General features: G+C 36.6%; 3 protein-coding genes across 3 annotated transcripts in view; all 3 read right to left on the bottom strand.

Annotated features, from left to right (window-relative positions):
- LOC119220639 (interferon-induced protein 44-like) overlaps positions 1 to 14,713 on the bottom strand; it is a 59,636-nt gene that overhangs the window by 30,364 nt on the left and 14,559 nt on the right. The window lies entirely within an intron of this gene.
- On the bottom strand, positions 3,296 to 6,099 carry LOC119220636 (interferon-induced protein 44-like). Its single transcript, XM_062566137.1, has 8 exons — positions 5,945 to 6,099; positions 5,783 to 5,817; positions 5,538 to 5,571; positions 5,057 to 5,252; positions 4,620 to 4,772; positions 4,302 to 4,473; positions 4,111 to 4,211; positions 3,296 to 4,007 (listed from the first exon to the last, which is right to left on the bottom strand). Exons 1-8 carry the CDS (start codon positions 6,004 to 6,006, stop codon positions 3,846 to 3,848), a joined length of 915 nt encoding a protein of 304 aa, XP_062422121.1. The 5' UTR covers positions 6,007 to 6,099; the 3' UTR covers positions 3,296 to 3,845.
- LOC134132978 (interferon-induced protein 44-like) lies at positions 9,698 to 13,856 on the bottom strand. Its single transcript, XM_062566141.1, has 8 exons — positions 13,182 to 13,856; positions 12,885 to 12,920; positions 12,449 to 12,482; positions 12,123 to 12,318; positions 11,823 to 11,975; positions 11,487 to 11,658; positions 11,299 to 11,399; positions 9,698 to 11,180 (listed from the first exon to the last, which is right to left on the bottom strand). The coding sequence occupies exons 1-8, from the start codon at positions 13,198 to 13,200 to the stop codon at positions 11,019 to 11,021; spliced, it is 873 nt and encodes a 290-aa protein (XP_062422125.1). The 5' UTR covers positions 13,201 to 13,856; the 3' UTR covers positions 9,698 to 11,018.

The raw sequence follows: 14,713 nt of genomic DNA, 5'->3' as shown, positions 1-14,713 counted from the left end.
AAGCAACTGTAACTTGGTAGTGAGTTTCTTTCTTTCCTATGTCTTGAAATTTATGTTATTAAAGAGGGTTTTAAGGTAGACAAGAGGACAGATTCTTCTCATGGTGTCATGGTTAGAATTGCGACACATCCCTAGATGTGAGAAGACCAAAATCTAATTTCAGTAATTTAGGTTTAGTAAAGAAAGGCTTAGAAAGACTTTACTCTGAACAAAACAAGAGAGAAATGCAACAAGTAGTACTTTGTTAGCTTTATCCATAAAAACTCATATTTGCTTATGTTTAGCCAAAATAAAAGTACTTAGTTCTGAAGACCCATTTATCCACCACACACCACACAACTCATTCAAAAGTGATTTGTGTTACTTGAAAGCAAGTCTTACCTGAGAAAAGTGTGCAGTATTTATGTTTTCATTTTTTGTACAGAGACAGAGCTTGAAAACACTACTTGATTTGGGCTATTTACACATGTATAAATGAGGCAGAGTGACTCAAACAAACTAGCAACAAACAAGCAAAACCAAACACGGCACGTAACAATGCACAAAATAACCACAGCTAGTTAGTTCAGAATCAATGAGAAACTAGGAATCAGGAAACGTTTATTGCCATTTTATGTTAGATATACACTCACCTAAAGGATTATTAGGAACACATGTTCAATTCAATAATGCAATTATCTTATCAACCAATCACATGACAGTTGCTTCAATGCATTTAGGGGTGTCGACAATCTCCTGAACTCCAAAATGAATGTCAGAATGGGAAAGAAAGGTGATTTAAGCAATTTTGAGCGTGGCATGGTTGTTGGTGCCAGACGGCCCGGTCTGAGTATTTCTCAATCTGCTCAGTTACTGGGAATTTCACGCACAACCATTTCTAGGGTTTACAAAGAATGGTGTGAAAAGGGAAAAACATCCAGTATGCGGCAGTCCTGTGGGCGAAATGCCTTGTTGATGGTAGAGGTCAGAGGAGAATGGGCCGACTGATTCAAGCTGATAGAAGAGCAACTTTGACTGAAATAACCACTTGTTACAACCAAGGTATGCAGCAAAGCATTTGTGAAGCCACAACATGCAAAACCTTGAGGCGGATGGGCTACAACAGCAGAAGACCCCACCAGGTACCACGCATCTCCACTACAAATAGGAAAAAGAGGCCACAATTTGCAAGAGCTCACCAAAATTGGACAGTTGAAGACTGGAAAAATGTTGCCTGGTCTGATGAGTCTCGATTTCTGTTGAGACATTCAGATGGTAGAGTCAGAATTTGGTGTAAACAGCATGAGAATATGGATCCATCATGCTTTGTTACCACTGGGCAGGCTGCTGCTGGTGGTGTAATGGTGTGGGCGATGTTTTCTTGCCACACTTTAGGCCCCTTGGTGCCAATTGGGCATCGTTTAAATGCCACGACCTACCTGAGCATTGTTTCTGACCGTGTCCATCCCTTTATGGCCACCATGTACCATCCTCTGATGGATACTTCCAGCAGGATAATGCACCATGTCACAAAGCTCGAATCATTTCAAATTGGTTTATTGAACATGACAATGAGTTCACTGTACTAAAATGGCCCCCACAGTCACCAGATCTCAACCCAATAAAGTATCTTTGGGATGTGGTGGAATGGGAGCTTCGTGCCCTGGAGGTGCATCCCACAAATCTCCATCAACTGCAAGATGCTCTCCTATCAATATGGGCCAACATATCTAAAGAATGCTTTCAGCACCTCGTTGAATCAATGCCACGTGGAGTTAAGGCACTTCTGAAGGCGAAAGGGGGTCAAACACAGTATTAGTGTGGTGTTCCTATTAATCCTTTTAGGTACATACATAATGTGTAAACCTATGCGCGCACAGATATATAAAACATTATACACTCATGCATGCACATTAAAAAAAGGTTGTATATATATTGTAAAGATAGTGTTTTACATATATTTGTATAAATGTTTCAAAAGTATGTATACGTTTTTCAGTCATAAGTATGTATGCTCTTACATGAGGATGTGGAAGCGTTTCACATATATTATATGTGATACGAGTAATCTTAGTAATGAATGTACGTGCATCTCACTAGTGTATGAGTGAAATCTCACTGGCATACAGAAGGCATCACGATTACACCAGAAGGTGGAAGCAAAGAGGGCTGATTTTGAACAGCGAAAAGTGCCAATCTTACGTCCTTGTGTAGGTCCAAGTTTATAAATACTACCATATTCAAGTGATGGAATGTCATTTGACTTAGGTGTTCGAGCAGCATTTCTGCGGTCGGTGTGAAACTATCTGCGTGGATGTGGGGGATGTGAGGCGTAGTAAACGGGACCGTCTGCTTCCTCCGTGGCACCGTGCAGTCAGCCTCATCTCACCGCGCAGAGACTTCTGTCAAAAGCTTTGCTTTTATCCACTTCTCCGTAGTGGAGAGCACACATGTAGATCTTACAAATGTTTAATAATTAAACATTATTTTCGACTCCTGTTTTTGGAGACTTCTGTGAAATTCTAAAGCCCCGTTATTATTGGACATGGCTACAATCTGGTCACCATGCTGCCGACAAGCCGAAGTTGTATTGGGTGCTCGCTCCTTTTGCTTGACGCACGCTCCTGATCTTGAATCTAGAATCGATTGCTCTTCCTTGAGGTCCCGGATGTTGTGGTTGAATTGTTTGCCGTCAAATTTTTTGCATGACCCCATGACACATATTTACTTCCATATCCATCTGCTTTTGAAGTCTCTCTTTTGGTGGCAATATGCAGAAAATTCTGTAAATTAGATAAATCAATGTTGTGCTTAATAATCAAGAGTGACTTACATAATCTCTATAACAATGAAAACACACACTAAGACATACAGTGCTTAAATTCACTGGGGAGGTGCAGGTGATTGGACACAGGTGGAAACAATCAGAGCCACGGCAGACAATCACAGGATAAGCCAGGAAGTGAAGTTTACCCAGGGACACAAGAGACATGAAACTACAAAATAAGACCAACCGAGACACTCGGTTCATAGAGACGAGAGAATGATAAGGAAGCTCATTCTCAGTCACTCAAGCATGATGTTTCTGACGTACAAGAACCATAACAAATCGTGGGCGTTGTTTTTTCCAGAGTTTCTGGGTTGGTAGACATGCCAGATACCCAAATGAATGGGTAGAAACACTAAAAAAGTGGAATTTTCATAATATGTTTTTGGAGGATGAATAGATGTTGTCAGTTACAAGAAACATTCACTACTCGACTTGGCACATGTCAGTAAACACATTTTATAAGGACGCTCTTACACCCACAATATATTTACATACCATTTTTATTTAGGCCATAATTGGTCAATTCAATCCCAGATGCCCCGGTAAACAAGTGTTACTGCCTTCCCTTATGAATATACAATATTGTGTAATACTGCGTAGGATACTTCAAAGGGATTACATTATAAGACAATATAGTCAATGGAATACAAGGGAATACACTAGAAGACTAGGAACAAATGTCATTATTTCATTTTTTGTGGATTAACCTAAACAGCAGTACTAGCGCAATGTAACAACACAGTGAAAACATTGAAATAAAAAAATGGATAGTTTCACAATCAAATTTAGCCCTGTTTAGACTTAATTATTTGTTTTGATCTTCTATTCACCAGATTGATGATTACTGGGGAACTGGAACATCAGACATTACCACCTAAATCAACAAAGCATAGCTAATGCAAAAACTCAAATGCGTAGTGAGGATGATACAGCATAACATACTTTATTTAACGATTAGCAGAGGCGAGACCATTTAATTATAGCCCCACAAACAAATGTTTTTAAAAGCAAAATTGGCCTTGGCAGTATTTTAGGTCTAGGGGTTGTTGACAAAGTCTTCTCCAAAGTTAATGATCCGGTTCATTGCGCTCAGGATCAGTGAATCGATCGCAATTTTTTTTTCGATCTCTGAGTTGTAGTTCTTCACAGGAAAGATGCAGTTTAGTGGAAAGCCCAGATCCTGACTCACTTGGTCCATCTAACATGGAAAGATTTTGCATTTAAGAAATGCCACTTTCAATTTTAAAGTGCTTCCAAATTATTATAACAACATTCTACCAACTCATAAATTAGAAACCTACCATCTTCTTTATGTACTTGCTCTTATACACGTTCTTTACATCGGAGCGGACCTCTTCACAAGCTTCATCAATTTTGGTGAGAACAGCCAGCTGAGGAATGCCTGCCAATACAAAGTGGGATACAACTTAATCAGAATTAGTTTTAACGGGTTATTTTATTCAATTTATGAACAACAAAAATTAAACCTTACCCAAGTCTCTAGCTGCAAGTCTGACCTGCTTCATCTTTCTCTTAGATTCATCACGCAGTACACTCACTGTGGTGCAATTGATGACACAAACCAGAACATGAACTTTGTCCTCCAGGGTGGGGCTCTTGTTGTAGTTTGGATTATCCTCTGATATTTTAGAGAGCGGATTGAACTGTAATGTAATGTAATGTAAATATCATAACTTGTGAAAATAATTCTTTAAACATAACATAAAAACAATTATTGATAGCAAACTGGGTGGTTTTACTGAAATGCATAAACAATGATTAATGATGTCAGTAATTAATTATACTGTACCTTGTAACCATCTTTTATGTGCCCCTCCATGTCCAGTTTGATGTCTTCCACACAAACTCCTTGTTTGTCTGACCCCTCGAGGCCCATGATGTCAGTGAAGACAAAAGGGTAAAATGTGCCTGGTCCTCCTTTGTTGATTTTGTACGTTTGACGCTGTAAAACAGAAAAGTGAAGACATGATGACATCATTGAAACCTGTTGAAAAATATCTATGAGGAACATTTTCTAATGCTCATTAATATTATCGTAAGCTGCTCAAAGTGCTCCTCGCCTGTAGTTTTCATTCAACTTCAGCATCTGTGTGCTGCAATTACATTTACAAGTTAACACAAAAAGTGAGTAAATCCACAATAAGTGAAATAATTGTTTAACTTCATGAAGTGTTACAGTGAATGACATATGACCACAGCTAAACCACACCCTGAAGGGATTCATACTTTCATGGTGAAGCTTTCTCCAGAGTTTGTATCTGTTGGAGCCCGACCAGTGACTTTGTCTCTTAAAGCACTTTCCACAGAGTTGATGAAGCTGGACTTTCCAGAACCAGTAGGTCCATGAAGCAGAACTCTGAGCTGTTTGACTTCTTTGTTATGAGGCTGATAATCCTTCATAAACTGTAGGTCCTCTTTTTCGCTGTTCATTAAAAAAAAGGTAAGATTATATGTCAAATACTTTCACTGCACTTAAACATTATTATCAGTTTTATTCATATTACAAATATTTTGTCGTAGCTGCACTTTTGCCAGAAACACCCATTAAAATCAAACCACCATGAAACTGACCACATGCACAGATTGAAAGTAATAGAGGCAGTCAGTCACAACTAAATTGTTGGTGCAGTTGTACACCTTGATTTTCAAAAGGTTTTTAAAAATCCATTAAACACCAGAGGCACCATAAATTAAACACATTTCTCACCCCCATCGTATTTTCCTCCATTCTTCAATCAAAGCTGACAAGTAGAAGGCACACGGTGATGTAATATAACCAACACACAATTTGTATCTTAGTTAATTGATCAAATGTATTTTTGTATGTTGGACGTTCAGGATTTTAGTGACATTATTTACACTTTTGATCTACTCTTCCCACTTTTTATATGTAGATGAGCAAAGTAATCTTTTGAGTTTGAACAATATTCCGAAACATTTTGAGAATCTTACTCTCAGATATAGGTTGTGTCGATCCTCCAAAAAAGCTACAAAAGGACAGTAAGGGAACATTTAAACAAGAAGCATTGTTACACATCATTTACTATTTAAAAAAGTGTAAGTTCAGACATGTTGCAACTTATCAAATTTAAAACTTCAATGAATCATACTCACCCTGTCACATTCTTCAGTCGCTGACTAAGAAATCCTAAAGAGAAAGTTACATATGTTACCATTTTCTTAATTTGCTTTTAATGGTGGCATTATTGAACATTTAAAGCTATTTTGCAACAACAAGTTATGACAGGTCAAGACTTACCTGTCATTGCTGTAAAAGGAGAGCAAAAATGTAGATGTGATTTAAATAAAATACAATTTTCTGGAGAATGAATGTTGCTAATGCCTACATTCAAATTCTTTACTGGCAAGTAAAGACCCATAAAGATTCAAATATTAATATACTAATAATATTCATTATTGATGAGATTTTTCAAAATTGAAAATGAAACTTCTTAACAAGAGTAAAAGATTAAGCTTCGTAGGGTAGTAGAAAATAGGCAATGTAAAAACACAGAAGACTACCTTTAAAACATTCGAGACAATAGTCACAAATTTGAGAAAAATACTTTAAATTTAATTTAAATAAATATCAATACAATTTTCACTTTCAATTTCACTCATTAATTAGATAGAGAGGTCAAAGTGAATGTTAAGTCTTCAATTGTTTGTATAAAAGTTTCCAAGTCATAAAGAGAAAAACGCTGTATCAACCTAAATAAATTAAGTCAAACATTACTTGAGGCTGGAAGGGAAGATGTTTCATTTACTTGCATGTTTCTAGCACTAGATCTATGGGTCGTTTACGTCTTTCATCGGAATAATAATAACACCATGAGAATAATGATAACACCCTATAATGACATTTGTCATCAAAATATTTAATAGATACAATATAAATCACTCACCTTTGTATCTGTGGCTCACAGAGTGCCGTGTCAAGTAATGACGACGAGAAAAATCTTCTTATATACTGTAGGCTTTATGCTTTCACTTTCTGATACAGCCAAGACTTAAATTCACAAAAGTAGAAAAAAGGATTAGAATAATGAGTTATTTAATCCTGATTCTCTGTGATTAACGTTACTGATTATGACAACAAAACTGATGAATTACTTTGCTTGCTGGTTACTACGTCTAATCGAGCACAAACTGTACTTTGAATATGAGTTGAGAAAATACTTTCAGGAAAATTTGTTTGATAGTTCTGATCTGAATGATTCCATGATTAATCTAAAAATTAGCTAGCAGTTAAACAGTTAGTGTTACTGAGTAACTTAGGAATTATTATAATTTTGTTTAAATGCATAAAGAAATATGTTGCTGTACACTGCTCTCCACTGAGAAATTTTGGCTTCACGCTTTAATGTTGTGACCCTACATAATAAAATAGGCAGGTCAGCAATGGAGTCTCAAAACATTATGCTCAGCTAATTTCAGCTAAAAACCACACACACCCCGAGCCACGACAAACAACGACCAAAAGATTAGCAGAACAGGTTCCTTTAATAATCAGGGCCTATTAGGAGAATGAATTGGAGGAGGAGTCAAGCCAGGGGCTGTTTTCACTAACCACACAAATGAGACATGTTGTTGGACGAGGGAAGCATTCCCCACGTCACCAGGGCCGACTAGATGAACAATAACATACTACTTCAACAGCAAACTTCTTTTAGCGATGAAGATTTATTCTGCTGTAAAAATATTTTCTTTTTGATGCAAAGTAAAAAGCATTTCCACTTTTGACCTTTGCTCTCATGTTTCCAAATAATTATGTTAAAATAATAAAAAGACTTTGTTAGGTTTGGTAAAAAACATGGTGTTGCCTTAAAAACCTTAAAAATTGCTAACAAAACCATCAACCAGACAAAAATGGTACTTTGTTTTAGGCATATACATTAATACTTGCTTATGTTTACCCAACAAAAGTACTTAGTTTACAAGAGACACACACAGTAAGAACCTACAGGTGCAGTCATTCATCCACCACGCCCTTTGCTAAATTCCTTTGACTCATTCAAAATGAATTTGTGTTGCGTAAAAGTCTAACCTGTGGAGGTAGTTTCAGCCGGGGCCAGAGCATAAGGTCCACCTGGAAAACCAGTTTACCAAAGCAGGAGAGCACAGTTCAGAACAATGATTTGTAACCGGCTTTGCTAAAAATACACTTGAGTGCGTGGTTTATATGTTTGCTTGAAAACAAGTCTTACTTGATTTGATTTGTATAAATGAGGCGGACTGAATCAAACAACCTTTCGCGCAGATTGATACACAAAGGAACTAATGAGTTCATAAGCAATGAGAGACTAGATGGCTGTGAATTAGTTTTAATGATCTAAACAAGTGGCGAGATGCCTCAGACTCAATCAGAACCCATGTGATGTTAGTCATCAACATCGTAAGTCATTTGCACTGATTCATTACATGTCTCTCTGTCGCCTAATGACAAAGGGAAGCAGGGTTGTAGTAATAACAGAGCAGGGGGGATGGGATAATACTATAGAATTTCAATCTGTGTGAAATCTTGGTCACGATTTAGCAACCAATCAATGACCAAGCTGGTGTTTGGTCATAACCTCTTCCCAGAACAAAGGCCCAGCGTAACTTTTCCATCGCTGGTGGTGAAAATCCTAATTAATCAACTAGCTCAAGTTTAAAAAAATTATATATATTGTAACTTCGGGGTAACGGTGGCAAGACGGTGGCAAGACATTTTTTATTGGTTAATACAACAAGACGCTGCAGACATGTTACTCTCGATGGTCACAATAATAACAACAACAACCGTAAACTTCCAAACTTTTCTAGCACGTCCCAAAACTCGTATGACCAACACAGAGGGTTCTCAGGGAGATTCTGACTCTCTCTCCTCTGCTCCAGGTTTTTATGTATCTCATGGGGTGTGTTCATTATTTTTACAGAAAGATGTGATTGGCTGCACAACCAAACACAACTCCACCCAGATGTCATGTGTACAGTATTAGGTCTAATGTAATATTGTATTAAACTTATTGCTCTTCCTTGAGTTCCCGGATGTTGTGGTTGAATTTTTTGCGGCTGATTTTTTTGCAACTGAATTTTTTGCGGCTGAATTATTTGTGGTTGAATATTTTGACGAATTTTTTGCAGTATTTTCACATTGAAAAACTTTCAGATACATCATTTCAACGCATAAATATTCATTGCTATAAATTCTATCACCTTTTTCTTCATAGTTGCAGATCCGCTGCTTGGCGCCACCTACCGTTGGGGAGTTTGAAAAGGAACGACCGCGTTCTATTTGACCAAAATCAGATTTTTTTTTTTTAGCATGAGAAATTGGATGTGTGGCGTGAGTGCGTGTGAAAACATGCAATAGCGTGTGATACACGGCGAAACCATGTCTGTTGGCAGCTCTAGATGATTTCTGTGAGCACACATTTTGTATGCCATCGCTGTACAGAACAGAAAAATAAAACGTTTTAACATGTGTATGCATAAGTCAGAAAACGTATTGTTGGATGTTAAATGCGTCAATGTTGTTTTGTTTGGTCTGATGACTTCAGATGTTGTTCATGTGTTGAGTGGTCATAAGAGAGCTACGAGGATAATGACGCTCTGAACCTTTTACAATACTATGCATTCTGTTATCATTTTAAGGGTTTTGATTTCAGAGTTAACTGTGTGGTCTGTTTTCTTTCTTTAATTTTGTTGGCAGGAGGGTTACCACTGCAGTTATTTGTGTACGGAAAATACTATTACTTGTGAAACGTCATAGAGGGAAAACTGTATACTGTTAATTTCAAATCATAAAATTGATCATCACCAAATGTCTGAATAAATCAATTAAGACATGTACAAAGAGGGTTGTTTTCAGTCTGTGGACAAGTTTAAGGTGATTTATGCACAGTTGTTTGAGGGGAGTGATTTCTAAGAAAGAAGCACACAGTCTAATGTTTAGTTAAGAAAGATGCAACTTTATACAAATAGTTGATAAATGAGCTGGCACGCTACTTGCTGGCATCTCCAATAGATGGTTGGGTTATTTTCGTTCACAGTGGCTCCCGTGGACCCAAGGGATTTTACCTGCAATCTTTACAGCGGTCTGAGTGATCAGAAGAACCTGGAATGGACCTTGAAATTGGCGATGCATTCCTGAAGTCTTTAATCACCACCCAGTCCTCAGGCTTGATATTGTGTTGCGGCGTGTTAGCTGGCGTGGGCAGCGCGGCATTTACCTGTGAATGGAGAGCTGAAAGAGAAGCCGAGAGGCCTAGACAGAAGTTCAACATGCAGTCATCATACAGTTCAGTCTAAAAAAGAGTAGTCCTTTGCTTAAACTACCTCAAATGGACTCAAGACATTTTTGTTTCTAATTTGCATGCGAATGTGGAAAAGCACAAGAGGAAGTGCCTTTAACCACAACAAACCACAAACAGTTGCTGAAGGATTTCTCTGAGAAGAAACTTGGCTACGGCACCTGCATCATGTTTAGAAGAAGGGAAAACTTCAACTTCCATTTATGTATACACCAACACCAAACAAATTGTCTTTCAATCCCAAGGTGAGAGCTCTGTGAAGTTCATCATCCAATATTGAAAAGGGCCTGAGGGGGGAGCATCGTGTGCTGCGCTTGTGTGTTTTTACACTAGTAAGAGAGACAAAAGATTTGTTGACGTTTAGGAATATGGTGCAACGCATAGAATATTTGAAAAAATTTAATAAAATTTAGGAACATATATCACACTCAGTCATTATCAGTTTTTTCCATTTGATCATGGATAAAAAAAATTGTGAGTATCTGTTTTTGACAAGCCGGAGTCATGAGACACATTTAAACAGAATCTAAACACAGCTTCAATATTAGAAGGAACACAATAATTTAAAATAATAAAAAGGAGACTAGATACAAATTTCATTATTGATGTCATTTATTGTGGGTTTACCTAAACAGAAGTACTCAATGATTACTGGGGGACTGGAACACAGACATTATATAAAAATAATAATTCAAAAAATCTAATGCAGGGTCAGGGTGATAAAGCCTAACATACTTTATTCAACCATTAGTAGAGGCAAGACCATTTAGAGCAGATGAGATATTGATCACAGATAAAAAATCAAACAAGTGGCATTTAATATAGTTATGTCCCCACAAACAGACATTTTGAGGCCGAGATAGAGCATGATTTGCCTCTGCAGTATTTTAGGTCTACAGCCTGTTGACAAAGTCTTCTCCAGAGTCAATGATCTGTTTCATTGCGCTTACGATCAGTAAATCAATGTCATCATTTGTTTTATTCTCTGAGTTGTAGTTCTTCACAGGAAAGATGCCGTTCAGTGGAAAGCCCAGGTCCACACTGATTTTTTCCATCTAATATTGAAAACATTCACATGTAAGAAATGCCGCTAAATGCTTAACTTTGTGTTTCATTTAAAAAAAAATCCAATTTAAAAACAACATTCTACCAACTCATGAAATAGAAACCTACCGTTTCCTTTATGTTCTTGCTCTTGTACACGTTCTTTACATCGGATTGGACCTCTTTACAAGCTACATCAATTTTGGTGAGAACAACCAGCTGAGGAATCCCTGCCAATACAAAGAGGAATACAACTTCAAATTCATGTTTAACAGGTTATTTGATTTAATCTATGAACCACAAAAACTAAACCTTACCCAAGTCTCTAGCTGCAAGTCTGACCCGCCTCATCTTTCTTTTAGATTCATCATCCAGTATTAATGATGAGCTGCCATCGATGACACAAACCAGAACATGAGCTTTGTCCTCCAGGGTGGGGCTCTTGTTGTAGTATTGATCATCCTCTGATATTTCACAGTAAGGATGGAACTGTAAAAACAATGTAAATCGAAGAATAACTTGTGCAAATAGTTCTTTAAACATACTTTATATTAACATAAATATAATTATTGATAGCAAACAGATAGCAAAGCTGGATGGTTTTACTGAAATGCATCAATACTCAATGATGTCAGTAATTAATTGGACTGTACCTTGTAACCATCTTTTATGTGCCCCTTCATGTCCAGTTTGATGTCTTCCACACAAATTCCTTGTTGTTCCTTACCCTCGAGGCCCATGGTGTCAGTGAAGACAAAAGGGTAAAATGTCCCTGGTCCTTCTTTGTTGATTTTGTAGATTCGACGCTGTCAAAAAGAAAAGAACAAATGATGACATCATTGAAACCTTAAAGTCTATGAACTTTACCTCATGCTCATTAATATTATCTCAAGCTGCTCAAAGTGCTGCTCGCCTAAACTGTGTCCTGCAATTCTTTTAGGAGGGATTCATACTTTTATGGTGAAGGATTTGGAGGAGTTCACATCTGTTGGAGCTTGACGAGTGATGCTTTCTTGTAAAACACTGTCGACAGAGTTGATGAAGCTGGACTTTCCGGCAGCACAAAGTCCGTACAGCAGAACTCTGAGCTCTTTGACTTCGTTGTTATAAGGCTGATAATTCTTCACAAAATGCAGGTCCTCTTTTTGGCTGCTCATTAAAGAAAAGGTAAGATTACATCCTTTAACTGCACTTTAACATTATAATCAGTTTATGTTACAAACATTTTGTGGTCGCTGTACTGTTGCCAGACACACCAGGAATTAAACACACCACTCACCCCCAAAGTATTTTCCTCCATTCTTCAATCAAAGCTGAAAAGTAGAGGGCACATGATGATGTAACACAAATGAATAATCAGTCATTTGTATTTTTATACGATAATCAAATGTATTTTTGCATCTTAGACAACGTTCAGGATTTTATTTACAACTTTTAATCTACTTCTCTGACTTCTAAAAATTTGACAAGCAAAGAATTGAGAAGTTTAGACTTTCCTCCACCCATGGCTACAAAAGGACAATAAGGCAACATTTGATCAAGAAGCATTATTACACATCATTTATTATAAAAAAGTGTAAGTATTTTTGCATCTTAGACAACATTCAAGGTTTTATTTAAAACTTTTGATCTACGCTTTCCACTTTTGATAAGTAGACAAAAGTATTCTTTTGAGTTTAAAAAATGTTCTGAAATATGTATCTTGGGTATCTTACTTTGAGGAGCAGGTGTCGACTGTCCTCCACCCATGGCTATAAAAGAGAGTAAGACAACATTTCAACAAGAAGCATTATTTATTGTTAAAAGGTTTAGGTTCAGGCATGTTGCAACTTATCACCTTCTAAAACACTCAGGTGCTGCACAAGCAAATAATATTATTATATTATTCTTAATGAATATGTGTCATTCTAATTGACTCAGATTGTTTAATTGTTTTATTACTCAATTCCAAGCTTAACATTTATCCAAATTGATAATATTCAAAGAATTGTACCTCCACTGTATTGACTTACCCCATCTCTTTGCTAACATGTAATGTTGCTAATACCTAAATTAAAATAGTAACTTCAAGCATAGTCTCCTACCAAATGAAGATGTGAATGGAATACTGTCGTTATATTTATTTTTTGGAGTTTACTTGAGGTGATTATTAAGCCATATAGGGAAGTATGCAATGGAATAATTATTGAAAAAGTCAGGAGTTAGCCAGATAATAACTGGAGACAACCTGTAAAACATTTAAGACAACGGTCACAAATTTCACAATAATATAAAATTATTTCAAATCGTTAAATAGATGCATTCCAAATTAAAAGGCAATATAAATGCAATACAATTTTTCAAGGTCAGTAATTAATTACCTAGAGGTCAAAGTTAGGGTTACTCTTCAATAGTTAAAGCATTGCTTTTATAAAAATGTAAAAATCATAAAGAGACAAACGTTTTATCAACCATCACCAACCTCCAGCACAATGTCATTAACAGACACAGACAATTATTAAAACAAGATGAACACAACCTATCAAGGTTGATAAAACTGGAAGAAAAAAAGTATAATATTCTAGCACTGAATCTGCATGCCGTTTACATCTTTCAGAATATTTATTTTTTATTTATTTATTAACATCATGAGAATAATGACACTACACTACATTGACATTTGGGATGGAAATAGTTGGTAGACATAATAGAAATCCTTTACCTTTGTGTCTGTGGCTCTGCAGAGTGCCGCTTCTGTAAGTGGTGCCAAGAAGAAGCCCATTAAATAGGATTTATACTTTTACTTTCAGATTCAGTCATCAATGGAACGTACATTCATAAAAGAGAATAATTCACCAACTTGATTACAAAACCTGCCACAGCCTAGATAATCAGAGAGCAAAGTCAGCAAACTCATCTGAAACATTCAGAGAAAGGTGTGATAGATCAATCTGTCACCATGCAATGAAGGAAGTAGTTACATTTGAAAAATGAAAACCATTACAAAAAGGACACACAGGCACACAGGTGAGAAACAATTTGTTCATAGCATATATTATTGAAATTCATAATACAGCAAAAGGAAAAATAAGATTGTCTCATGTCTCATTTAATCTTCATTTTCTGTAATATACGGCATTGTCCATGACGACAAAACTATTCTGCTTGGCTCTTACTACGTCTAATTAACTCAATTTTGAGTTTGAGTAAAGGAAATACTTTGGGGAACGTTTTGTTTGATAGTTCTGATCTCGATGATTCCATAAAAACATCCAAAAAATAGATTTTAGAAATATTGATACCCAACACCAATGTAAAATCATTAAACAGGACATTTATTAAAGCAATAAAGTACGAAAGGCTGCACTTTATAGTCCAATAATGTAACAGTTCAACAGTGACTTGCAGGGGATTAAAAGATGGCCTGATTATTATATATATATATCTTAAGTATAACTTATTACCAGGATCATGAGGTTCACCACCAGTAAAATAAAATCAGAGTTCTGTAGAACCTGAAAGTGAAACCAACTTGTTTAACCACCAGAAAAAATAGGTGACTTAC

Source organism: Pungitius pungitius, chromosome 12, assembly GCF_949316345.1.
Source record: "Pungitius pungitius chromosome 12, fPunPun2.1, whole genome shotgun sequence".
Classification (NCBI taxonomy): domain Eukaryota; kingdom Metazoa; phylum Chordata; class Actinopteri; order Perciformes; family Gasterosteidae; genus Pungitius; species Pungitius pungitius.
This window is presented reverse-complemented; position numbering and strand designations above follow the sequence as displayed.

What these genes read in the sequence shown, in the direction of transcription:
- LOC134132978 (XM_062566141.1), bottom strand. An exon ending in GTCGACACCTGCTCCTCAAA is followed by an intron (nt 12,483 to 12,884) that starts GTAAGATACCCA and finishes TCTACTTTTCAG; the next exon opens with CTTTGATTGAAGAATGGAGG. An exon ending in ACTTGCAGCTAGAGACTTGG is followed by an intron (nt 11,400 to 11,486) that starts GTAAGGTTTAGT and finishes TTGTATTGGCAG; the next exon opens with GGATTCCTCAGCTGGTTGTT.
- LOC119220636 (XM_062566137.1), bottom strand. Translation starts at nt 6,006, where the DNA reads ATGGTAACATATGTAACTTTCTCTTTAGGATTTCTTAGTCAGCGACTG. An exon ending in GACACAACCTATATCTGAGA is followed by an intron (nt 5,572 to 5,782) that starts GTAAGATTCTCA and finishes TCTACTTGTCAG; the next exon opens with CTTTGATTGAAGAATGGAGG. An exon ending in TGGAGGAAAATACGATGGGG is followed by an intron (nt 5,253 to 5,537) that starts GTGAGAAATGTG and finishes TTTAATGAACAG; the next exon opens with CGAAAAAGAGGACCTACAGT.